The following is a 24,891-nucleotide window of genomic DNA, read 5'->3' as shown; positions in this document are numbered from 1 at the left end:
ACATTCTAAGTCACCAGATTCGCCGAATTTCAACCATTAAATTCGAAATTCGGCGATTTTCAATGGCAAACGAACATATTCGTTCGAGTTCGCCGAATTTAATGGCGAACTCGAATTTCAAGTCGAATTCGATTTTTTTTCGAACAAAATCGCATGAAATTCGTTGAAATTCGCCATACATTCGATTAAATTCGCCTACAGTTCCATTAAATTCGTTTTTTTTTCGCGCGTTAGGTTGCGGCCCGCGGGTTTTATTGTTTTGTTTGGGTTTCATTGTTCCATTGTTTGGGTTTCATTTCATTGGCGCCGGCGGTCCAGACTCACCAGACTCCATACTCCAGTCACGACTCACAAGTTACAACATTCTTATACCGATACGTAAGGGCTTTGAACTGCAGTGACACGTAAAGGGCTGGTCTGGGCTAACAGTCTAAAGGGCAGAGCCTTTGGTGCGGAGTCCGGGCAAGTGCTGGAGGCCCGAGGGTGCAGAACTGCAGGCCGACAAAACTGCAGGCGTGCCGCGTGAGTCTACAGCCTTCAGGTAGGAGTCAGGACTTGTTCAAAACAAAACATTTCTTAAGTTTCCCACTACTATCCCTGTTGAAACTTGAAAGCATCACACGTAAGCTCTGATCTTTAAATATATTAAATTATAAATAATAATGCCTTTCTTATATCCATGATCTGAGTTCTAATCTGAGTTCATCCTAAGGCTAAAACCCGAGCTCTTGTGAGGCACACTGTGATCTGTCTGAGGCTACTTTTCCGGTCTATTTTTAAGCTCGCCCCTGAGGCCTCTTCTGCAACTGTCCTAGAGGCTGAATTTTAGGCTATATCTTTGTTCATAGTTCGGATTCTAAGGCATTTGTTCAATCCCCCTGTGAATGTTTCAGGGTGTTTTAAGGCAGATCCAAGACTATTTTAGGGTTATAACAGATTTCTTTTGGAGGTTGGTATAAGGCAGAATGAAAGTTGTTTTGATGGCAAAACAAATCTCTGTTTATTTGAAGTCATTCTTGGAGTCGCTCTTAAGCAGATCTTGAAGTCACTATTAAGTAGACATTAAAGTCACTATTAAGTAGACATTTAAGATTCAGATGTATTTTATTTTTTGAACAGTTATGAATGGTTGCTCACAGGACTTGCTGCCATACCATTTCTCATATGCATATCTATCTTTAATATACATTTTTTTTTTCGAATTTCTATATGTCGAATTTTATCGACAAAATTTTAGTTGCCGAACTTTATTCGAATTTCATGGGCGCCGAACTCGAACTCGAACTCGAACCTGGTGACTTAGCATACATTGCTTTTTTAGAATGATGAAAAAAATTTGGATAACAATCACACTCTTACAATCAATCAACCACATGACAATTAAGCACTTAACACTCAAAACCAACATGCATCCATTGAAACAACAACAAAGCGACACTTATTTCTAAGTGAAACTGTTGAAATGTAGCTTTGCAACACTTAGAATACAAGTTACGACACAAGTGTCTACTACAGTGAGAAAATGTGTTAAGTTGTGGGAGAGTGTCTAGCGCATATTCTTACTATATATATGAATAGCTAATGTAGAAGGATGCGCTAAAGCTGCCTCCAATATTGTGCTAAGGTGCAACACATGCGGGCATACAAAAAGTTAAAAGTGACACTTGCGACAGTAAGAAAAAGTGAAAACGAGATTTGCAAAAGCTAAAAAAAGTGAAAGCGACACATGCCAGAGCATGGAAAAAGAAAAAGTGACACTTGTTAAAGTGAAAGCAAAAAAAAACAACAGTCGCAGAAGTGAAAACAACACTTATGAAAGCAAAAGCGACAGTTGAGAAAACTCATTGAGATAATGGTACACTTGCAACTAACAGTGGGAGAGACTGTCAACTGAAATCGCACACTAACTATTCGTAGGGATTGCACAGTCTCTGTCTCTAAGAACTGTGCAATCACTATCACCAAAGACTACACAAGAAATGTCTTTTAGGAACTGCACAGTTATCGTCCATAAGGAACTGCACAATCATTGTCCTTAGGCACTACGCAATCATTGTCATCAAGATCTGCGCAATGACTATAATCAAGGATTTTGCAATGCTTGACTTTCTAGGGTGCACATTGACTGCTAGGCTTGCTAGAAAAGGGTGCGCTTATGAATGCATCAAAGGGTAAGCATGTGTAAGCAAGTGGTTTCGATAGTTAGAACCTCAGAAGAAGACTTAAACACTTAGCAAATCATCAATCAATCATGAAACGACTAAGAACTGTTGATTTGGGGTAGCATCGAATGTGCTCTAGCCACGAAAATTGGTGGAGAGACTATAACACATGAGATCTCCAAGACCCAGAAATGGTTTGGGCATAATCTAACCAGTTTGGGAGATATTAAAATAATTAATATTTTTAATGGAGTTCCTAAGTCTAAACTTAGGAAAAATAAAATATTAATGTGAATTAATATAAAACTGAGTTAGAATGGTCCAAAAGTCATGGATCAAGCCAAATCTAATCTTAGTTGTTGATTAGAGATTTAATCTTGACCGTTGATGAACCAACAAGAAAAGTATAAGAGGAGGCTTGAGGGTCAGTTGGAGGACACACAAGGAGAGATCAAAAACTCAATTTTCTGGGGCAAGGTTTGTTGAGGAAATTGAGTGAAGTGATCTAAGTTGCAGTTGAGGGGCAGTGAATACATAGCAGAGAGGTAGAGTTAGTACCGGAAGCATCAGCGCAGAAGCCGGGAGAGGGTTGACACAGAGGCAGCCAGGAGTTGCGCAGAGCCTAAGGAGGGCCAGCGTGTGAGACGCAGAGGCTCCGGAGGCTGACGCAGAGCCCGAGAGGCTGACGTTGGGCCAGATAGGCTGACGTTGGGCCAGAGAGGCTAACGTAGACCCTAGAGGTAGCGTTGGGAGATTTGGTGGGGTAGATTGGAGCTAGAGAGCTAGATAGGGTGATGCAGTGCCTATCAAGGTGACGCAGAGTAGTAGAAGTTGTATTGTTACTATGTGATCGTTTATCCGGTGATTTAGCCAGAATATTTGTCTTCGACTAAGAGGTACTACTGCCGAGGGCATTCTCTGTTGGGTGAGCCATTTCTGGCACCCTGGTTGTATTATGAAACTGCATAATAATAAAACCCTTTGAATAGCTGCACCGGTTTTCCCGCGTTGGGTTTTTCTGGGGACATAGTCCAAAAACAACGGTGTCACTTGTGTGCTTGTTTCTTTCAGTTTATGATTTGTATGTGTTGATATTGTACTTGTATTTATTTTCAGTATTTACATGGTAAATAACTTGTTAAGTAACTGAACAAGTAGGAAGAAATAAATCAGATAGTACATGAAGAATTTATAATGGATAGACTTAGAAATTCCAACAAGAACAATCAAGGAACAACAAATCATAGGATCACAAGGAGGCTCCAAAATTCAAGTGGAGGAAAAATTTTGGAGGGTGTTTGTCGCAGCAACAACACATACCTATCAAGAATGGTATCATCAATAGGTTTATATTGTTTAGGGATCTCCTTGAGTAGGTTTTCAAATCTTTCAGTAAACTCCTTCACATTTTCTTTGTCAATATACGAGGTGTAGCCCACTATCACCACAACCACTACCTCCTACTCTTTAGTGGACTTTCACCACAAGGGAGGCTTCCCTATATTAGGTCACCTAAAGGATTTATCAAGTACTAGGGATAAAGGTGACAAAGATAGGCCAAGGAGGGTTGATCTTCTTAAGAACATGGCTTAGCTAGCACAATAAGGCAATGTGCATCCTCCAAAAGGCCTAGTTAGGGCACAACGTGACCTAGGGATAATGAATAAGGTTAACAAGCTTATCTAGGATCACAAGGCCAAGAAAAGGCTTACAATAGATGTATATTCTCGATTTATGGCACAAGAAGCCTTCAACAAGCCTCAAGTTGAAGCCTAGGACAAACTAGGGCTTTTCTAGGGCACAATTTACCTAGGGAAAAGGACGTCAGCCCTAAAATGGAGAAATTAGCCATGGGAAAAGGTTGATTTTGAGGCAACAATCTCACAACCATGTGTTGAATCCCTCCACAAGGAACCATGATTAATCCTAGTTGAAATTGATGCCATATCCCTGGCTAGCAACTTTCCTTAAGAAGCTAAAATCTAGGTTAGTGGAAGAAAAGTGAAATTTAGTGTGAGTTTTCAAGGTGATCAACAATGTGACCAAGGTTAGTGCCTTGACCTTGGGTGATGGAGTCTATGGGATTTCTAACTTAGGAGAAAACAACTAAACCCTATCAAGGAGTAAGGGAAATATGAAACCCTGGGTTTCAAACCCTAGCTATCATTTTTGTGAGGGAGAAAAGTCAATGGTGAGAGCTAGTTGAAATATTCACCCATGGGATTGACAGACAAATTCTATAAGTGGGTAATGCATGCAATACTATTACTAAGATTCCATAGAATAATTTTCAACAATAACTAGCACATAGAAACCCTAGATAATTAACCATTCCATACAATAGCCACAAAATACAAAGATTTATCAAATACAAGGTACACTTACAAGATAGAATGCATGAACAAATCCTTTATTGCTCCAAAATGACATCTCCAAAGCCAAAGAATAGCTCCATAAGCAAAAATCCTCAATAGATCACATCTCCACAAGATACAAGATACAATTCAGCTAGGTTGAATTCTCTAAGAGGGTCGAATTAGATCACAAGTGATGATGAAAATGATTTGGGCGTACCTCTATTTATATGAGGTTTAGGTCTCCTAATTTAGCCTAATGAAGCCCCTAAAAACAAGTTTGATCATTAAATGAACTTGGGTTACAAGCCAACCCATTAGCTAATGAGAAAATAGACATAATAGCCCACACGTGTGAGTCGTAGCCTCCTAAATTGTTGATGTCATGCCTAATCAAGGCTCCAAATGCCATGCCAAAGTGTGTTGAGGTGTCAAAGAGTGTGAAGATGCCTAGATGATCCAAAATTTGAGGGTTGGCCCTCAAATCCACCTCAATATCTCCTGTGGGGTCCCAAGTTCCAGTTGGGGTGCCATCAAGTGGTCTCCATGGGTCTCCAACTATCAAATAAGGCCTCCTTCTCTCCAGCATTAGGGCTTCCTCTGGTGCAACAAGCCCTCCCTAGTCTCTCAATTGGAGACCATCCTCATTTGGGCTCTAAATCAACTCTTTCCCATTAGGTTGTGTCAAGGCCAACCTAGGCACATACTGGGTCCAATGGTGTCATCATGAAGAATCATAAAAACCAGGTCAAAGTTGATGATCAACTAGACTAAACATGCAACTTGCACAACAGTTAGAGAAGATCAGCGTAGGCCTTGAGGAGGATTTTATGTTGCCACTTCACAAGTTCCTACAACCACTTGGAGAGCTTGACCTCCTTGGGAACTCCACTCATTTTTCCACTTGGTCAATTGGTTCTTCATTGAGATTGTCATCATGTTACATCGGGAATTGCTCCCAAATTTGTATAAAGAGACTCATTGGGCTCTATCATGAGGATGGTTTTGAAGCTCAAAGCTTGCAGAAACGTTGCTTGTACAATTCTCATACTTCGATCAATAAAAAGGCTTTGGAGGTCTAGTCTTTGGGGTTGTGGGCTTTTGGCTTGACTTTTGTGAGGTAACTTTGGTATTGATTTCAATGTTTAATATGCACTTGTGTTAATGATTTATGGTTTTTCTTTGCAATCTATTTGCTTTAGTAGCCTAGCCCATAGGGGCATTGTTGCCTAGGGGAGAGGGATCCAACTATTTGGATCTCCTCTTTGGCATTCAATCATATCCTAGGCTTCATTTAGGCTTATTTATTCTTGATTGAACAATAATCCAACTCTTGCCATCATATGAGTGAGGTCTCAAGGTGTACTGATCTTTGTTTGCAAGTGTATGGTGTTAGTTGCAGGTTATCCCACATACTCAAAGGTGGTGAAGTCTTCGGTTAGACCAACCATCTCCAAGGAGGTTGAGGACTCCCAACCCAAAGTGGACAAAGACTCTCTAAGTTGTTCAAGAGACAGATCAAAAAGGATCCTCAATACTTCCATGACTTTTACCAATCAAAAAAATTCTAAGTCAATTTTGGTTACTTGTTTTGGGCTTGTTATTGAACATTAGAGTATTGGGCTCAAGCATAATTAATTGTTCCAACATTGACTTTCTTTGCTCAAAGAGAACAAGTTTGAATGTTCGCTTTGGGAAAATTTGTAAATTAATTTTAGTTTGCTTAAGTCTGCAAGTTTTGCAATCAGCTGCCCCTAAATCCAAGCTAGAGTTTGGTGCTCCAATTTGCATTTCCTTTTGATCAACTGATGTACTAATTCAGGACTAATTTTTGCAGAGAGCTTGGGCAGCAAAGGGGTATTCTTGACAGTCCATAGGACTGATTTTTTTTAGTCTCTTTGACCAGACTTCAGTCCCATTAAACAGAGTTTTTGGAGTTGATTTTTAGCAGACTCCAACTCCCTCTTGGAGCAGAGATTCGAACCCTGTTGGACTCTCATTGCTTCTTGAGGCAGAGTTGTTTTGGCTTGCTTACAAAGAAAAAGGGGGCATCTTGTCAACCTGATCGCATACACCTTCAACCAGCAGCTTTAAAGGGTTTTCACCTCTTCTCATTGTAACACCACATCTCTTTGAAATTTGCTTTGTTATTGGGTTTCCTTGTAAACACTTGTAATTTCACTCAGCTCATTGTAGTTTTGGGTGTGAGAGTTTGTACCCATTATTGTAACAAGATTTGGAAGAGGTCTCTTGTTCCCTTCAAGGGAAGCATTTGTAAACCTTTTCAAAAGAGTCTCCTACATCCCTTATTCAATCAAAAGGGGCCTAACCTTAGTAAAAAGTCGATCTTTCTTTAGGTAGCTTGGTGATTTCTCCCCTTGGCATCCATTTTCCCCAATTGGGGAAGGTGTCTTTTGCATGATTGATTGAGTGGTTCATTGTTTGGCTGCTTTAATTTGCTTAAGTGACTTAGATTATAAATAAGTTCCCTTTCATGGTTTTATTTTCATGTTCTTTACTTAACATGCAAATTTACTCTTGCTAATTCTCGTCTCATTTCACGTGACATGCAACCTAATCTCTAGTTGATCTTGATATATTTTATGAGCTAATTGTCTTACTGCAATTGTCTCTCCTTCATTGCAATTGTCTCTCCTTTTTTGCATATTATACTTTAACTTGACTTTTACATTGCTCTTGTAACATCATTAGTTAGTTTTGCTTTTAATTGTCATTGCAAAGCATTTCTTTTCATAGCTAGTCCATAATTGCACTAATTAAAAATTATCTCCAACATAAGTTGGTTGAAGTAGTTTAAGTTAGGGATCCTCTCCCTCTTATGTCTTATTATTCTGGGATTGGGGGAATGGTAAACATTTTACTTGCTAAATCAGGTTGGATCACCCAACATTGGATCTACTTGCAAGTGGGTTGCATGTGAGAATCCGGGGAGCACACGGAGCTTTAGCTTCCTCCTTTGGACCTCCTTGCATCTTTCCTTAATGCAGCGAGGATAAGGACGGAAGGGAAAGCTGAATTGAGACTTATTAAATTTGCATATTGTAACCTGGAATCAATCTAATTCCAAGTGACCTAACTCAAACTAGAATTAACCAAGATCATCTCATCACTCATCACAAAGCAAGTACATTTCAAGGTAGCATAATCTAGGTTTGGTTTCAAGTGTTCATATTTGGAATTGGGTTTTCAACTTGGATAGATCATATTGATTCGCGAGCATCCTATTTATCATTCAAATATTTCTATTAACTTGATGAGCACTTGTTTCCTTTTTTGGATTTGCTAAAATTGTTACTTGCCAGCATTATCTTTGAAAGCATCTATCTTGTGGCTTTTGGTTTACTTTCCAAGTTGTTTTGCAAAGTTGTATCTTTACTTGGAATCTTTAGCAAGCATCTACTCCTTGGCACTGGTCTCATCTCAATACTTGTGAATCTATATTTATTTATGTGTTCATTGAACTTGTACATTTATCAGGATGTCATATCTTGAAGTGTATCAATTTTGAAATTAACTACTAGGAAAACTAACTTGCTAGCTTGAAGCTAGCTGAACCTTAGACAACTTTAGGGTCCTCCCCCCTTCGCTTCGCTAGGAGTAAGCCTAGACGGAGGAGTTGAGAATTGAGTGACAGCCTCAACTTGAAACTTGCCCCCAAGGCCACACCAAGTGGAGTTAAAGACTTTCTCCATGATAATCCTAGGTGTGGAATAAGGCAGAAACATTTTTGGCGTCGTTGCCGGGGATAAGTCTGTTTAGACCCGCAATATGAAATTCTTCCTTGATTTGGTTTTAGAAGCTGGTTTGTGTCCAAGGGGCGACTCCACTAGATCTAAACACTGCAAGTTATTCTACTAGGAGACGTCCAAGTAGCTTGCTTAACCCCATCCTTGAACCTAAAAGGGCTTATACGAAGAGGTTAAACAAGCTCTCTTCTAGTAGGTTCTTTGCTAATCCTGGACAAGAAGCACTTTCTGACATCCTTCTCTTGTTTGAAGCTAACTTTGACCAGGTAGTCTTAGAAATGGATGATGTATACAATCTTGTTGATTTTTCTAACATCTGAGGTTATCCTCATGCCTTGCCCAACAAGGCCATTGAGAAATTGCCTACTTTCCAAGGCAATAATGCCATAAGTTCCAAGACACATATAAGGAATTTCAACATTTGTGTGGCCAAGTGGTATAGCGGAAAAAAATTCAACCATGAAGATGTAAGGATCAAGTTATTTGACTTTCATTGGAGGAGGATGCCATGGATTAGTTCTTGGAACATAATGCAAACACTTTCACAACTCGCAATGATATAATAATTGCTTTCAACACCAAGTGGGGTGAAAAGAAAGATGATCGCCGATTTTTAGAGTTTTTTCTGGAGGTGAGCTCTCGAGGAGGATCAATGGCGGCTAGGGTTTGAAGAATACCTGTTCAAGCTGAAGTCATAGTACCAATCTGGAGGAAGATAGTGCCAGAGCGGCAGAGCTTCGTAGAAGAGGGCAGGTTTTGACCCAACAGATGAAGAACGCGGGGTCCAACGGGACCCCATCTTATAAACAGGTAATGATGCACAAGGATAAAACTGCACTGGACGGGGTGCAAATCTCAGGCTCTAAGAAGACAGGAAAGGAGGATCTAACCAATAAAGGAAAGTTGAAAAGTGAGGGCAAAGATGCCCAGAAACAAAAAGAAGTCACAAGCAGCAACAACATAGTTGACAGAGACAGGAAAAACCATACCCCAGAACAACTATCACAAGAAAAGGAGCTTGAGGATGAACCATCAAGGAAAAAGGAGGATTCAAACCTAGATAAGGCAGGACAAGAAGGAACAGCTACGAAAGCCAGAAAGAAAGAGACCAAGGGACCATGCAAGCCTAAAGCAACTGAAACCCTACAAGTAATAATCTCTGACCCGAAACTATAGGCATACCGAGAACACATGGCAGAACATGCAATGATCTGCAAGTTTATGGGTTTCTGGCCAACAGAATGAGCCCTGTGCTTGTGGATCAAGCAGCAATGGAAACCCAAAGGGTAGGAACCAAAGGATTCTTCACAATGGTATTCACCAATCTGGATGACAAGGATCGTATCTTTGATGGAGGCCCTTATTTCTTCACCTCATCAGGGCTATACATCAGACCTTGGAAGCCCAACTTCACACTAGAACATGAAACCTTCAAACAGGTACCGGTCTGGATTCGCTTGTTTTCTCTACCAATTGACTATTGGGGACAGGCAGCACTTGAACAGATAGGAAATAAGTTAGGCACCTTCATCAAAGCCTCAGAGGCAACATTACAGAAGAGATACACCTCCTATGCTAGGATTTGTGTCGAGATGGATGTTTCGGGAGCTCTGCATTAGGGTCTATGGTTGGAATACAGAGATGTAGTGTATTTTCAAGCTATAGACTATGAGCAAATCCCATTTCGTTGCAGAAAATTTCATGAATATGGACATCTGATCAGAGAATGCCTAATGAATAGAACGATGGAGAAACCAAAGGAAAATACGAGGGTTAAGAATAAGGAAGCTTTTATTCAACCTCATGCTAGACAGCGAGCAAACAAAAGACAACAAAACAAAGCAGGTACCTCCTTCAAAAGCACAGGCAATGCTTTTGAGGTATTGGAATCAGAGACGGAACTAGAGGATACCACTCAAGAGCATAAGCCATTGCGAGAAAGCAAAACTACAACCACACCAGGGACACAAGAGCCCATTTCCAATCCATCAAACAACATCCCAATGGCTTCGGGACCAACAGAAGGACTCGAAGAGGATTCAGAAATGATGGCGAGTGAAATGGGACTCGAGGATATGGAACTAAGCGACATTCTGGAACAGGAAGGAATGGACCTACCTAACATGGTAGAACAATGGAAAAAGAAAGGCATTGAACACATATCGGAAGAGGAGGTGAACAGAATCAACACATTATTCATAGGAAGACAACAAGCAAAGATGGACATGCAGAGAAAAAACTTGGGAACAGCAAAAGGTCTAGGGGTGAGAGCTCAGGGGTTGCATCAAACTACAACAAACCCAAAACACCGGAAACAAATAAGACGAAGAACAAACAATGAAGCATTACAAGAGCTTGGTCAAATGCTCTTAAACTCAGGTAAGATGAAAGCCCTTGAGGCGTTTACACTAACCTCCTAAAAATTTGTTAATTATGAAAGTACTTTCATGGAATGCTAGAGGGATAAATAGCCTAAAGAAGCAGCAGTTATTAAAGAAAAAAGTCAAAAAGGAACAACGAGATATGATTTTTGTGCAAGAAACTAAATGCTCCAACAAAATAATGGAGAACATCAGTAAAAAATTGGGCAAAAGAATGGAATGCCTAGAAACAGCAAGCAATGGATGGATAGGGGGCTTGGCCATTCTTTGGGATCCACAGGTTATCCAGCTTATATCTTCTGAAGCTGCCAGATCTCACCTCTCAGTGGAAATCCAATTGGTAGGCAATCCTGACACCTATCTATGTACAAATGTCTATGGCCTTCAAAAACTAGAGGAAAAATTGCTATTGCTTAGAGGTCTATCCAACTTGCAGCAGAGATATCCCCTAGCAAAAGCTATCTTTGGAGGAGATTTTAATATGATCACTTCGCTTATGAAAAAAAAGGAGGCATCAGAACGCTCAACCGGGATACCGAAGCTTTCCAGGACTTTATAAAATCTGCCAAGTTGGTAGACATCTTCCCCAAGAGCGGAGCTTTCACTTGGAACAATAAAAGAGGGGGTGATAGGCAAATCGCCTCTAGACTAGACAGGTTCCTAGTTACTGAAACCATCCTTCTGGAAGGGATTACTGTGGATTCGGACATACTACCTAGTGGAGGGTCGGACCACTGGCCCATAATAATGAATGCGGCTATCCTGGGTACACCAAGGAATAAATCCTTCAGATTTGAAAAGTTTTGGCTCAGTCATCCAGAGTTCACGTCGAAAATAAAACAATGGTGGAGTGAACTGATAGGTATAAGAGACACTAAAATGTACATTCTCCAAGCTAGACTTAAACACATCAAAACCAGGTTAAAATCCTGGAATCAAGAAGTCTTCGGCAACATATTTAAAGAAAAGAAGGTGTTGGAGGAGCAATTGGAACAGATTCACAAGGAATGGATCTAGGGGAATATCAATCAAGAAACAATGAACACGGAACAAAAACTCATGCAGGATTGGCAAACCCGATGTCAACAGGAGGAAACTCTATGGAAGCAGAAATCTAGAATTCAGTGGCTTGAGGGTGAAAAGAACACAAAATTCTTTCACAGATCTGCCATTGATCACAGAAGTGCTAATAAGATATTAAGAATAAAGGATGATCAGGGGACCTCTGTGCAACTGTAAACTCATCATGAAATATCAGCCCTTCTCATAAACCATTTTAGCCAAATTGATGTGGAACCCAACATTGATAGAGAGGAAGCTATAAGGGATCTAATGACTTCTATTCCCAAGCTTATCACAGAGGATCAAAACAAGGCTTTAAATCGAGCAATCACCTTGGAAGAAGTGGAAGAAGCAGTAAAAGATATGCCCAATGGTAAGGCGCCAGGGCCGGATGGTTTCACCATCGACTTTTACAAAGCCTGTTGGGAAATAATCAAAACAGAAGTTTGGGAAGTGGTGGAGGATTCCCGACGCTCCTCTTCCATCCTAAAATCCCTCAACTCTACGTTCATAACCCTTATACCAAAGGAGGAGGAAGCAAACACTCCGTCGAAATTTCGACCAATTGCTTTGTGTAATGTTCTGTACAAGATTATATCTAAAGTCATAGCTAACAGATTAAAGACAATTCTTCCAAGGATCATCTCGGAAGAACAATCTGGTTATGTAGAAGGGAGACAGATTATGGATAACATATTGCTAGCTCAAGAGATGATTCATACTCTCCAAACTCAGAAAAAAGTTGGCATGCTTATGCAGCTGGATCTTTCGAAGGCCTATGATAAAGTCAGTTGGAACTACTTGGAAGCTATTCTAACTGCCTTTGGCTTTGCGAAGAAGTGGATAATTTGGATCCTAGCCCTGATTAAGTCTACCAGATTTTCAATTCTGGTTAACGGAGCTCCCACAGCCCAATTTACTCCTTCGCGAGGTATAAGGCAAGGGGATCCCCTGTCCCCCTTCCTGTTTGTAATTCTAATGGAAGGCCTAAGCCGGCTTATCAGAAAGGCTAAAGAGGATTGATTAATCCAGGGACTTCAACCCCTGCCCTCATGCCCTGCAGCCACTCATCAGCAGTTTGTCAATGATACAATGTTGCATGGCACACCTTCAGTCAAAGAAGCTCTCGGTTTCAAAAGCATTCTCAATCTTTTCAGCCTTGCTTCAGGTATGGAACTCAATCTAGCTAAATCTTCCATATTCTTTTTTAACACACACCTTGCAGTTCAAAAAAACCTCTCTAATGTCCTCGGATTCAAGAGATGTAACCTCCCTTCCAGATACCTAGGCATTCCACTGACTGACAAACCCTGGCAAAAAATTCATTGGGAAAAAATGCTCGCTAAGCTAGAGAAGCGTTGTCAGCATTGGACTCATAGAACCCTTAACTTTGCAGGCTGCCTAGTCCTCACCAAATCTGTCCTCCAAGCTATTCCTCAATTCATGCTATCTATTCTCCCGGCACCTAAAGGTGTTCTCCAGAAAATTCGACTCATCCAGAAAGCTTTTCTATGGTCGGGTAACTCAGTTAAACAGAAGTGGTCTTTAATGGCTTGGGACAAAATCTGCAAACCCAAACACCTGGGTGGGTTAAATCTTCAGGACCCTTACACTGTCAACCGAGCTTGTGGAGCTAAGTTATGGTGGAGATGGGTTAAAGAACTGAACATACCCTGGGCCAAACATTGGAAAGCTAAGTATGCAGTTCAATATAGCCCTCAAAATCTGATCAGGATGCAGGAACCGCCAAACGGATCTCCAATCTGGAATCTTGCTAGAAATAATCGAGGCATAATTCAGGAACAGAGTTTTTGGGAAGTCCGTAATGGACAAACTGCTCTGTTCTGGGAGGATGCTTGGCAGCAATTACCTAGGCTTGAAAGCCCAGATTTCCTCACCATTCAGAGAAGATACCAGGAACTAGGGAAGATAACCGTGGATCATTACTGGAAGCCTAACAATTCTAATCAAGCTTGGAAACAATGGATTTTCAACGACACATTACAACCAGAAGAGGAGGACAACAGTATGAGGGCGCTGCAAATAGAGCTAACTAAAAGGAAAATAAGAAATGCTCATGATGCAGATCAACTGCGTTGGGGCAAGCTCGAGGGGGGTAATTTCTCCCTCAAAGAAGCAAGAGGTTGTATCGAAGAAAGAGACCAAGGGGAAAAAGTCAATTGGTATAACAGAGTATGGATGTTGAACTATGGCCGAAGATTAAAACCTTTCTTTGGCTCTTAATGCATAGAAGAACTCTTACATGGGAGAACCTTCGAAAGAAAGGGTTCATAGGGTCCTCACGTTGCTCCCTATGTGACAATGAGGAGGAATCCATGAATCACCTCCTCAATATTTGCTGCTGGACAAAAAGCCTATGGAACTGGATGGAAACCATATTCAAAAGCTCGGACAGGGACAGAGACTCAATACAAGAAAGCATAGTGAATTGGCAAAGCAATTTTTCCAAATCCCAAACAGTCAATACATTATGGAAACTAGTTCCTGGGTTCATACTGTGGTCGGTCTAGAAAGAACGAAACAGAAGAGTGTTTCAAAATGAAGCTAAAACCATAGAGTTTATCAAAGCCACCATACTACAAAACATAAGGGAAACGGCTCTTATCAGATGGAAAGCAGAACAGAACAAGGATTTCTCAGTGACTGACTTACAAATTCTACAGGCATTTGGAATTGGAGCAGGCACTATCTCTAGCCCATCTAAAACGCGTCAACAGCAAGGCCCCTCCTTGAATGTCTGGCTTCCACCACCAACCGGCTTTCACAAACTCAACTTCGATGGGGCTTCTCGAGGTAATCTTGGACCAGCAGGTATAGGAGGTGTCCTTAGAGATTACAAAGGGGAAATTCAACATATTTACAGTCAATCTTTGGGAGAAGGAACCAACAATGAGATGGAATTCGCAGCTTTAGAACAAGGGCTCCGAATACTAATTCGCCTGGGAACAGGAGCTACAATGGTGGAAGGGGATTCTCTTTTGGCTATCAATGCCACAAGGAAAATGCAGATGGGATGGAAATCGGGTAAGGTGACGAGGCATTGGAGGTTGGCCAAGGTCACAGAGCTCATAGCAGAGCACCTCTCAAGCCTGGACGGAATCATTCTGCAAGTGGTAAGAAGAACGGCAAATGTGGTGGCTGATTGTCTGGCCAACTACGGGATTGATCACCACAGTACTTACCCGGACACCTGTTGGCATGATGTCACATGCACAGAACTTTGGGATAAGTGTTTACTTCTTTCGAGACAAAACATTCGTTATAGGGAGGAGGGGTGCAGTAGTACGACAGGACACACCTTAATAGCGAATGAAGACAGCCTTTAAAGCTCACTTCCGGGATCATAATACCCTGATATGGATGGGGGAGGGAAAACACCATCACCTGTAGTGGAAGATGAAGGAAATCCTACAGAAGAATGATTGTCAGAGAAATCTACGTTCAGAGGGTGACACATGTCCTATGACAAGAAACCTCAAGCAAGACAAATCCGCTGCTTCGCTTCGTAGGGAGGGGCAGGCTCGCCGAAAAAGAAAGAGAAGTAACTCAGCCAGAATCGGAGATATATGCAAGCCTTACTCAACCTATGCACTCATTCATCCACTATAACTATAGCGTCTCGCCTAAAAGCTCCCACATATTTTGCTCCTCGCCCGACTCTTTGTCCTGAGCGCTCTGCTTGTTTCTTTGTCTGGTTCTCTGAAGAGTCTCCATCAACCTCCTTCACCCACAACAGCACGATGTCAACTAGGGGTTGTCGCAATGAATCAGCCACCAGAGAGCTGAAAAGAGCAAGGGAGGCTTATGAAACGCAAGTCTCAGCCAGAGGGAAGAAGTTAATCGATGAGTTGGAAGCCGAAGTTAATGAGGAGCAAGAGAAACTAGAAATGCAATCAATTGAGGAGGAAATTGAGTGGATTGCAGATCCAGGAACCCAGGCCACTAGAGCCACGCAGTTTGTCAGGACACAGAGTGAGGCATGGCGCATGAAAACCATGCTAGCCAAAGCGTTGGTCAAGCAGGGGGAAGCCATGAAAGAAGCTTACTACACAACAACGCTGGCTTCGGCTAAAAACTCGGCCAGACTTGACGCTCTGGAAATATGCATGAAGTCGCTCACAAAAGAAATCAAATTACTGGCAGAGGATCTGAGGGCCTTCACCAGGCTTTTTAAACTCTCTGTCCAACGAGGTATGAACATCGCTATTGATATTCCAGCGGAAGTTATCAAAGCCCCGGTGGAGCATTACCAGAAGGCCCAGAAAGCCCCGAATTATGAACAGGTTAAGGCAGCAGCTGGCCCTAGTGCCACCTTCAAAGACTACGTGGAACTTGAGCTGTAGGTTGGTTTGAGTACTCTGCTCTACGCCAGCCAGCCTTTGAAGACTTCTTGGCTAGTCCATGTTTCTGGGTCTCAGGTCTTTATAGTCACTCTTTTGGTATGTTTTTAGAGTTAGGCAGCCCTGCGTGGCTGGCCCCTTCTAGTCTATCACACTAAATGGAAAGTTTAGTTAGTCTATTTTGTCTGTGTCTTGGTCAGGCCTGTCTTCCCAGTGTGCAGGCCAGGTTTCATTTAGTTTTCAGTTCAACTTTTGATCGACCAAGTGGAAAGCGGAATGGTCTATTGGGTCATTTTGACCTATGTATTTTATGTAATTTTGTGAATTAATATACTGTTACTGACTTACAAAAAAAAAGAAAAGAAAGATGATCGCCACCTCTTGGCAGCATTGAATGGAATTAAGAAAAGTGAAAACAAAATGATGGTTGAGTTCAACAAAAGGTTCAATGATGTGGTCAAGTGCTTTCCCCGAGATAAACAGCAATGTAACAAACATAAATACATATTAAATAATAATTAGTTAATGAAGAGGCATGACCCAAAGGACATGACTATTTGTGAAGAGGCACCTTGCCTAGTATATAAGCAAAGCCCTCATTGTAACATTCAAACAATTCAGTTATTTTATCAATATATATTATTTACAATACATCTGTGTATTTTAGATTTTAAGTGTAAACAGAACATTGTTTGTTTACAACAGTGGTATCAGAATGTATATGAAATTTGTTCAATACAATGTGCATAAATTTTAGGGTTAGTCAATGCTGGTAAGAAATCTTATTTACTTTAAGTAAATGTGATAAATTTTGGTAATAACCCATTCCAAGAGAGAAATTTTCCTTAGTGCATTATGTATATGAGAATATATGCATGCTTATAATCACTTATATTCATGAATTTCTCATATATGAAGGAGAAGGGAACTATGGGCAAGAATTTTTACCCAATCTACAACCATTTGAACTCAATACAGAGAATGTTGATCATAAATTTGAAAAATTTCTTCAATAGGGATAATCATCTTTGATATCTAATGCAACTTCTCTTAGATTTGTTGCAAAGCTTGCAAAAATCTATGCCATCAGTTATAGGGAGAATTCATAGGGCTTTTACCAAGTAAAAATGTTAATTTTGTTACAAGGCTGTCCCCTTTCCCCTTACCTGTTCATCTTGATGGCTGAGTCTTTCAGTAAAGCCTTGGACCACAATCGGCGTGTCGGTCTTATCACAGGTATTAAATTTGGGAATGGAATTAAAAACATAAACCACTCTCAATTTGTTGATGATACTTTGTTAATTGGAGGAGCCTCCAATATAATAGCCCGTCATTTCAAAGCCCTCTTAGACAAATACATGAGCTACTCAGGAGGTATGGTCAATCAACTCAAAAGTTGCATCTATGGTTGGAACACTTCCGCTCAAGTCCTCCATAACATCGCCAGCACTTTTGGGGTCCCTTGCAAATTAGACTGGGGGCATTTCACTTATCTGGGCATGCCAGTGAGTGCTGGTCCTCTGAAAGCTGAAGTATGGGATACTATCATAGATAAAATGAAAAGGAAAGTGCAGCAATGGGGTTCCACTTGGCTCAATCCAGCAAGCCGCCTAGTTCTCCTGAAAATAGGTCTTTCTTCATTACCCTTATACCAATTCACGCTTCTGCAAGCTCCTGCCATTTTTCATCACAAAATGGAAGTCATCCTCCGTCATTTCCTTTGGCAAGGGGGAAAAATGAAAAAAAGAAGTTCAATCTTGTAAGTTGGAAGCAGGTCATTCAAACCCAGGATCGTGGAGGCCTAGGAATCAGATCTCCCAAGCTCCTAAATCTGGCTTTTGGTGGCAAGATCGTTTGGAGATTCATTAGCGGCCATTCTGCTTGGTGGAAAAGTGTGTTGGAAGCCAAATATCTAAACTATCCAAGACAGCACCTCTTGGATTACGATATCCCTAACAGAGTTTGCTCTAAAATCTGGAGGTTGTGCAAGAAAGCAATCCCCTTCCTTGCCCAAAACATTTCCAAAGTTCCCAAGGGCGGCACCAACATCAAAATCAGAGCAGATAGAATAATGGGACAGCAGCCAACCTGGAACTGATCAAATTCTCTCCTTCTTTGACAACATAGGGCTTCATTACTTGGATCAGATTTCTCAGTGGGATACCCAATCTCAGATTTGGACAGGATGGACCTTTCCAGCCATACCCATAGACCTCAAAGCGAGTTTTGCTAATCTCCAAGCCCACCTTCATAGCATAGCTCCAATTAAAAAAAATGGCATTGATGGCTTCCGTTGGGATCCTTCAGGTTCCAATTACACAATCAAAGCTTCCCATCAGTATATCTGTAGCAGTGAATACCCCATGCCCATTTGGTCGCATTGGAAAATCGTCTGGAAATCAGAGGCCATCCCAAAAATAAAATTCTTCATTTGGGCTCTCCTAAAAGGGAAAATTCTCACTTCTGACAACTTGCAAAAGCGAGGCATAATTGGTCCTTCCCGTTGCCCAAACTGCCAAGCTGCTGAAGAAACCATCCAGCACCTCTTCATCGCCTGCCCCTTTGCCACCGCCTGTTGGAAAGAAATCTCTTTCAATGCCCATCTCTCCTGGAACCCCCATAACTCTATTGGAGAAGTTCTGCACCTTTGGAAGAAGAACTATCCGTGGCAACAAAAGAAGAACAATATTGCCAAAAGAGTTTGGGATGCTCTTCCCTATTCTCTTCTATGGAACATATGGTTGGCAAGAAACCGCATGGTCTTCAAAGACAAAGAAACCATCACAAGGAAATTATGTAACAAGGCAAGGAGTCTTACTTTGGAAACCATCTCAGTCAAAAGTCAAAAGAAAATTGACATCGCTGACCTCTGTGTTGAAGAAAGGAATTTCATAGGCTATTTGTTGGATAAAAGTAACAGCAACCAAAGCCGGAGTAACATCAGCAACCAGCTCAACAACTCTAATCACAGTTGGAAAGTAAGATTGAAATATGAGGAGTTCTCAACTTGGCTCAGAAACAGCAACACCTACTATCTCTTCTTCGATGGGGCCTCCAAATCTAATCCTGGAACAGCAGGGGCTGGTGGAATCATCTACAATGCCAACGGAGATATCAAAATGACTTATGAATGGGGGTTAGGCCCCCTCTCCAACAACAGGGCTGAAGCTCTCGCACTATACCAAGGGCTCGTCCAGCTTCAAAAACTTGGCATAAACACTGCAATGGTCCTTGGAGACTCGGCCGCCATCATTAGTCTAATGGTTCACAACCAAAATGCCTCCAATGTGCTCCTGCAACAAACTATAAATCGGTGTCAAGCTCTCGCACAACAAATGACAGGTCTCCGCTTCTTCCATGTCTTCCGAACTCTCAACAAGGAGGCTGACACTTGTGCCAATAGAACTTGTAACAGATCCATAGGCAATCTCCTATGCAACTCAATCGAATCCCAACAATATCTGCCATGATCAGAAACATATCAATGCTCAGAACGGCCCGCAGCAAATCAACTGACACTGACACTCGCAGCGTCCTCAAGAAGATTCAGGTCCTGGTCGCTGCTAAAATCCACCTTGATATTCGCCAGCATTATGATTTCTTCACCAAATCTCTGGAAACGATCCGCCTAACTCCTTTTTGTCCCATCGCCCATGCTGCTCTGCTCCGCCCACTCCTCTCCCGTGATCCTTCTCGTTTTTTTCCCGTGATCTCCACCCCATTCTCCCTTAACCCCTCGTCAGAGCCCGCCTACTTAACCGCACTCTCCTTCTCTCAGTTTCGCATCTCCTCTTCTCCCTGGCTGCATTCGCTCCTTCTGTCATTTGCTCTCGGCAGTTCCTCTACTCCGAGCCATCGCTCCCCTTCTCTCTACACTATCATTCCTCCTCCAAGCTCCCTCTTCCCAGGCTCGTTGGTTCAGCATTATTGCAACACTCTAACCTCTCAGCGCACTGAGAACACAGTTTGGCCTTCCACAATGGCGAGAAGTGAAGACTGCCTCCACTGCGTTGATCTGCAAGCATAATTGGAACAAATCTGTGCTCATCAGAAGATTTTGGACACCAAAATCGACACCCATGCCCGGATCACTAAGGAGAAGCATGAGGCCGACCTCAATCTTTTTCTCCACAGAGTTTCTTCACTTCAGGAGCAGTTCAATGATCTCTCCAACAGATGCAGCCATGTCCAGGAGTCCATCGACATTCTGAAGTTCATTATAAAAAAAAGAAACGCTCCCAGCACCAGCTCTTCAAATCTAAGGAATGTAGAAGCTGATGGCAATCCTGAAGAATCTACAGCCCACCAAATCAGTCATATAAACATAGACTAAGCATGTCGTGCAAATTCTGTTTCTTGTTATTTCAGTTCATTAAAATCTATACTTGTTCAGGTTTTCCAAAAGTCAAGAATGATATAAGCAAAGAGGAATTTTGTCTTCCCTGTAATATTTCCTTACTTTGCTTCCCGGGCATAATGCCTTGTAATACAGGAGCTTAGCCTCCCCAATCTTTTTTTGGAATATAAACAGCAACCGATTATGTAAAACAAAAAATGTTAATTTTGTTGATGACCAATAATACCATCGAGGGTTTGGTGAAGTTTCTAAAGGTGACACATCGAATTTTGCCTACGGTCGATAATACTATCTAAGGTTCGGTGGATTTAATGAAGTTTCTAAAGGTGACACATTAGGGGGTTTGACAGATTTGATTAAGTAAAAGTGACATGTTAAATTTTGTCGATGGCCGATAATATTTCTACAACTTACATGTTAAGTTTCACCAATTGCCAATGAGCTCAAAGGTTAGAAGTTTGACTCCATCATGGTTTTAGGTTTTACATTGGTAAATTTCAGATTTCACTAATGGCAGATGAAACCTTTAGTACTTTAAAGTTTAGAGTTCTACACATGGGTAATACTTTAGAGTTTTGCATGTGGGTAAATTGTTAATCTAATAATAGTTTGGTAATTAAATATATTAATATTAATATTATATTAAGATAATTATACGAACTTAAATTCATTAAGTCATTATACAAATATTAACTTAATTTAAACTTATGATAATCAATCCTTGGGCTAGTGGATGACATGGCAGGGCCAAGTGGCCCTAGTGTTGACAAGACACCACTGCCATGATGACATGTGGACCTGGGGTGCCATGTCATATATCACATAGCAGTTGCATAGTAATGCTAACATGGCACCAAGGATGAAAATCTTTAAATAACCATATCTTGATGGTCCAGAGTCTAGACTTTGTTTTTAATGAAATTTATATCGCCTGAAAGCTCTCAACAAGTAGCAGGTGATGACGATCTCAGAAAAGAGTTTTGATTTGAATCAAAAGAGCAAAATTTATGTACCCCATATCCTTAATGAGGCTTTAAGGGATTAGGTAGCTGTGTCACAAGGTTGGCATGAAACTGCTGAAGTGCACCATGCTGAATCAGAACAACTGCCAAGCAACTCGAGTACTGAAACTAACAGGACCTTGGTTTTGGGGTAGAGTTGGTCTCTTCTAGACACTTAGTACGCTGAATCCAACCTAGCAGCCATGATAGTCTCCTTGAACCCTGCCTGGGTAAGACTTTTAAATCTACCCATCAACTTCTAGCAGGAGGGGGTCATGAAGAAGATCTGTAACTCCCCGGGCAAATTTATCAGATTTGACAAAAGGAAAAGGATGGATTTTTCTCATTCGCAAGATCATGTGGAGAGTTGTATCCAAGTAAGGATTACCAAACAGTATCATCCTTGAATGGAACGAAATGGTCCTAAACATTGGACTACGAATAAATAGAGATTGGTGCAGACTTTGTCAGGATATTGACCATGCAATGCTAACTTGTCCAAAAGTTGTCTTAAAAGAAGAAGCCACAAAAGAAATATGCAGCTGGGGAGGAAGACCTAACAATAGTTGAACTGACGAGACAATTTAAAAGAAACACCATCTGTCGACGTCTCTAACCATTAAAAACAAAAAATTCAAAAAAGCAAGGAAGGATCAGGGTTAAATTGGATTACATGCTCAAGTATTTTGAGTGATGGTTTTTACGAGCCTTTTCTGCCTACAGGTATAGCTGGGGAAGCCTGTAGATTTTCAGCTTTTAATACATACCCTATTTCTCTTATTAAAAGAACAAAAAATTAAAAAATAAACTAATAATTGAGGGGTAGTTCAATTGCACCAATATTGGGTAGCTCAAAACCAATTCCCTGCATCAATTAAAAATAATTTAAACAACCAATTGAGGAGTTGTGTAAGGACGCCAATTTTGGGTAGCTCAAAACCAATTCCTAAATCTATGAATTGGCAAATTTCAACATAAAACTCACTGGTAATTACCTATCACCAATGTACTTCTCCTGTGTCGAGCATTGAATCATAAGGCTATCCACAAGTGCATTCTGCTTATCCAATCCTTGACGACCAGCTAACTCAATCAATCTGTGACTATCCAATGTATTCCCTCTGCACAAAACGCATTATAACTCCAACCTTGAGAGCACGATTCTAGACAAAAGAAAAAATAAAAAATAAATAAAAATAAAAATCCTCGTAAGTGCAGAGTACTGTTTGCGGGTACATCAGCTTTGGTGTTAAAACCTATGCTGTGTAAAATAGTAAGCAGATGGAATTGGAATGTGATGATCGAAACTTCGTAAGCAGACGACGCAAACCTAAGCATGGGTACATTGATGCGAATCCCTGAGCCTTGCTAGCTTAAAATTTAAAAAAAAAGGCAGGGAATGAATTGATTCCATGGAATTGTAATTACAGTTGCTGTTTGGCAATTTCTATTCAGTAACCACTAAAGCAGAACCCATGTTCGGACCAAGACAAGAATGGAATTGGAGCAAAGAGTACTCACATTAAACCACCACTTCCAAAGCGATATCCCACACCCTGAAAAGCCTGTAGAGCAATTTTTTCCTATGAGTAGAATATATAAATAAGTTCTAATTTACCATCCTAGTTGAAACAAATGTTGGGTCTTCCAAGCTGTCCTGGGTGGAATTCGGCCTGGCAGTTGGCCCCATTGCCCAGCAAAGTTAACTTGGTCCTCAGTTTAACTCTCTCAGCAGGTCAAACTTACTGGCAGTTCCACCCGTGGATTTGCAACTCCACTTCAAAAGCCGATGGAAAAACTGCCCAACAACAAATATAAAGGCCAAAAAGCAAATGAAAAACCCTCTGTGTGAACAATTTCTCCCCCGCAGGTTTTGTGAATCCAAACTCTTACACTCCGCCTTCCGGGCAAAGTTTTTCGAAATTGGTTAACAATGAAAGGATTTTGAACACAAAATTACCTGGTCTACAGTGTTTATCAAAGTTTGGGCACGTGACCCAAATTTCTTTCTATGAAATTCATTCTTATCCAGACCTTCCTTGGGAAGACTAGGATCCAGCATGAAAGGATGCCACTTCACCTGTCACAAAACAACAAGCGAAGTTACGTTTCCTATGATTTCAAAGCCATCAAACGGCTACCCCAATACATATAAGACTGATGAATTATGAAATCTGATTGCAGATATTCTGGATCAATGGACAACAATGTATTGAAAATGTCCACATTGCAAGATCTGGATTAGAAGAATGTTTTGTTTACCTCGAAGTTGTAGAGATCCTTGGTAGCATCCATGGCTTTCTCCAAGTTTTTCTTCCCAACGAAGCACCATGGGCAGATGGTATCCGAAGTGACATCAATTCTAATCAATTTCTTCATAACAGAGGGAGAGCCTACTGAACTCATTGTCCTGCAAAAGTAAATGTATGTGGAATACGATGATAATCAGACTGATTCTAAATCACAATCTGTAGATGCCGGACAAAAATTTAGGAACCTTGATTGTTGTTGAAATCTCATGAAAACTGAGCCCACAAACATAGCATTGACAGGGAGCGACGTAATTGACAGCCCACTTAATTGTTGTTGGTTTGGCCTGCCTAATCATTCTAGTTGGCAGGGCGAGAGCGGTTGACGCTGGTAGGACGGCCGCTCAGCGTTGAAATCGATTTATAAATTAAATTTATTAAAAATCATGTTTAAAACAGGGTTTTGAACATAAATAATGGCACACCTGTAGGAAAATATATAGTTTTATAGGTTAATTTTAGTTTTATGGATGTCAAAGTTTCATTAATATAGGTGGTTGGTAAAGGGAGGATAGAATAAGTATTTTTTGTTTTTTTTTTTTTTTTAAGGAAAAGTGGAAACAGATCAATATTTTATTTTTGTTTTAGAATGTAACGTTTTCAAAGATGATATGGAAAGTTATCCAGATATGTTGGCAGCTAGCTCTTGAGATCATCTATTTAGCGAGGGGTTTGTCGATAAGTTAGTAACATTTATTGTGAAGCTTCACAAAAAAAGACCGAATACATCCAGCAGAAGAAAAAGCAATCTGTCCCATAAACTAACATTAGCCTAGTGAACATTAAATAATTTCTTTCTTACTCGTTGTATATTCCATCTCTTTATATTTTTCAACAATAATTTTAAATCATATTTGAGGTAAATGTTTTTTTGATAAATGTTTCAATGTAATTATGATTGTGATTTTAAACACTTTATGATGTACTCATTATAATTATGATTTTAAAATATTATGAGATTTGAATTTCGTTTTTTTCCCTTTAATTGGTTAATTTAAATCAATAAAGTTAATATTTTTTTATGGGCAAGGAATTTAGTTTAAAGAATTAATTTAAATTTAAAATGTAAATTATTAAAATAAAATTAAGTTTAAAAGAAAGAAAAAAAAATTATAAATTTTATGAATTTGTTTAAAG

The 24,891-nt window shown here is 40.5% G+C and overlaps 1 protein-coding gene across 1 annotated transcript in view; it reads right to left on the bottom strand.

Moving 5' to 3' along the window:
* LOC149226468 (oxidoreductase bty37-like) overlaps positions 1 to 24,098 on the bottom strand; it is a 55,327-nt gene extending 31,229 nt beyond the window's left edge. The window contains exons 1-5 of the mRNA XM_089375294.1: positions 23,943 to 24,098; positions 23,708 to 23,855; positions 23,406 to 23,525; positions 22,967 to 23,010; positions 22,441 to 22,566 (exon numbers count right to left, since the gene is read on the bottom strand). Coding sequence (XP_089231420.1) covers positions 22,441 to 22,566; positions 22,967 to 23,010; positions 23,406 to 23,525; positions 23,708 to 23,855; positions 23,943 to 23,986 — 482 coding nt within the window. The 5' untranslated portion in view covers positions 23,987 to 24,098. The remainder of the gene's footprint in view (positions 1 to 22,440; positions 22,567 to 22,966; positions 23,011 to 23,405; positions 23,526 to 23,707; positions 23,856 to 23,942) is intronic.
* Between the last annotated feature and the right edge of the window lie 793 nt (positions 24,099 to 24,891).

Source organism: Pinus tabuliformis, chromosome J (assembly GCF_031772625.1).
Source record: "Pinus tabuliformis cultivar Carrire ecotype Pingquan chromosome J, CPIR1, whole genome shotgun sequence".
NCBI lineage: Eukaryota > Viridiplantae > Streptophyta > Pinopsida > Pinales > Pinaceae > Pinus > Pinus tabuliformis.
Note: the sequence above shows the minus strand (reverse complement) of the source record. Positions and strands in the feature narration are given on the sequence as shown.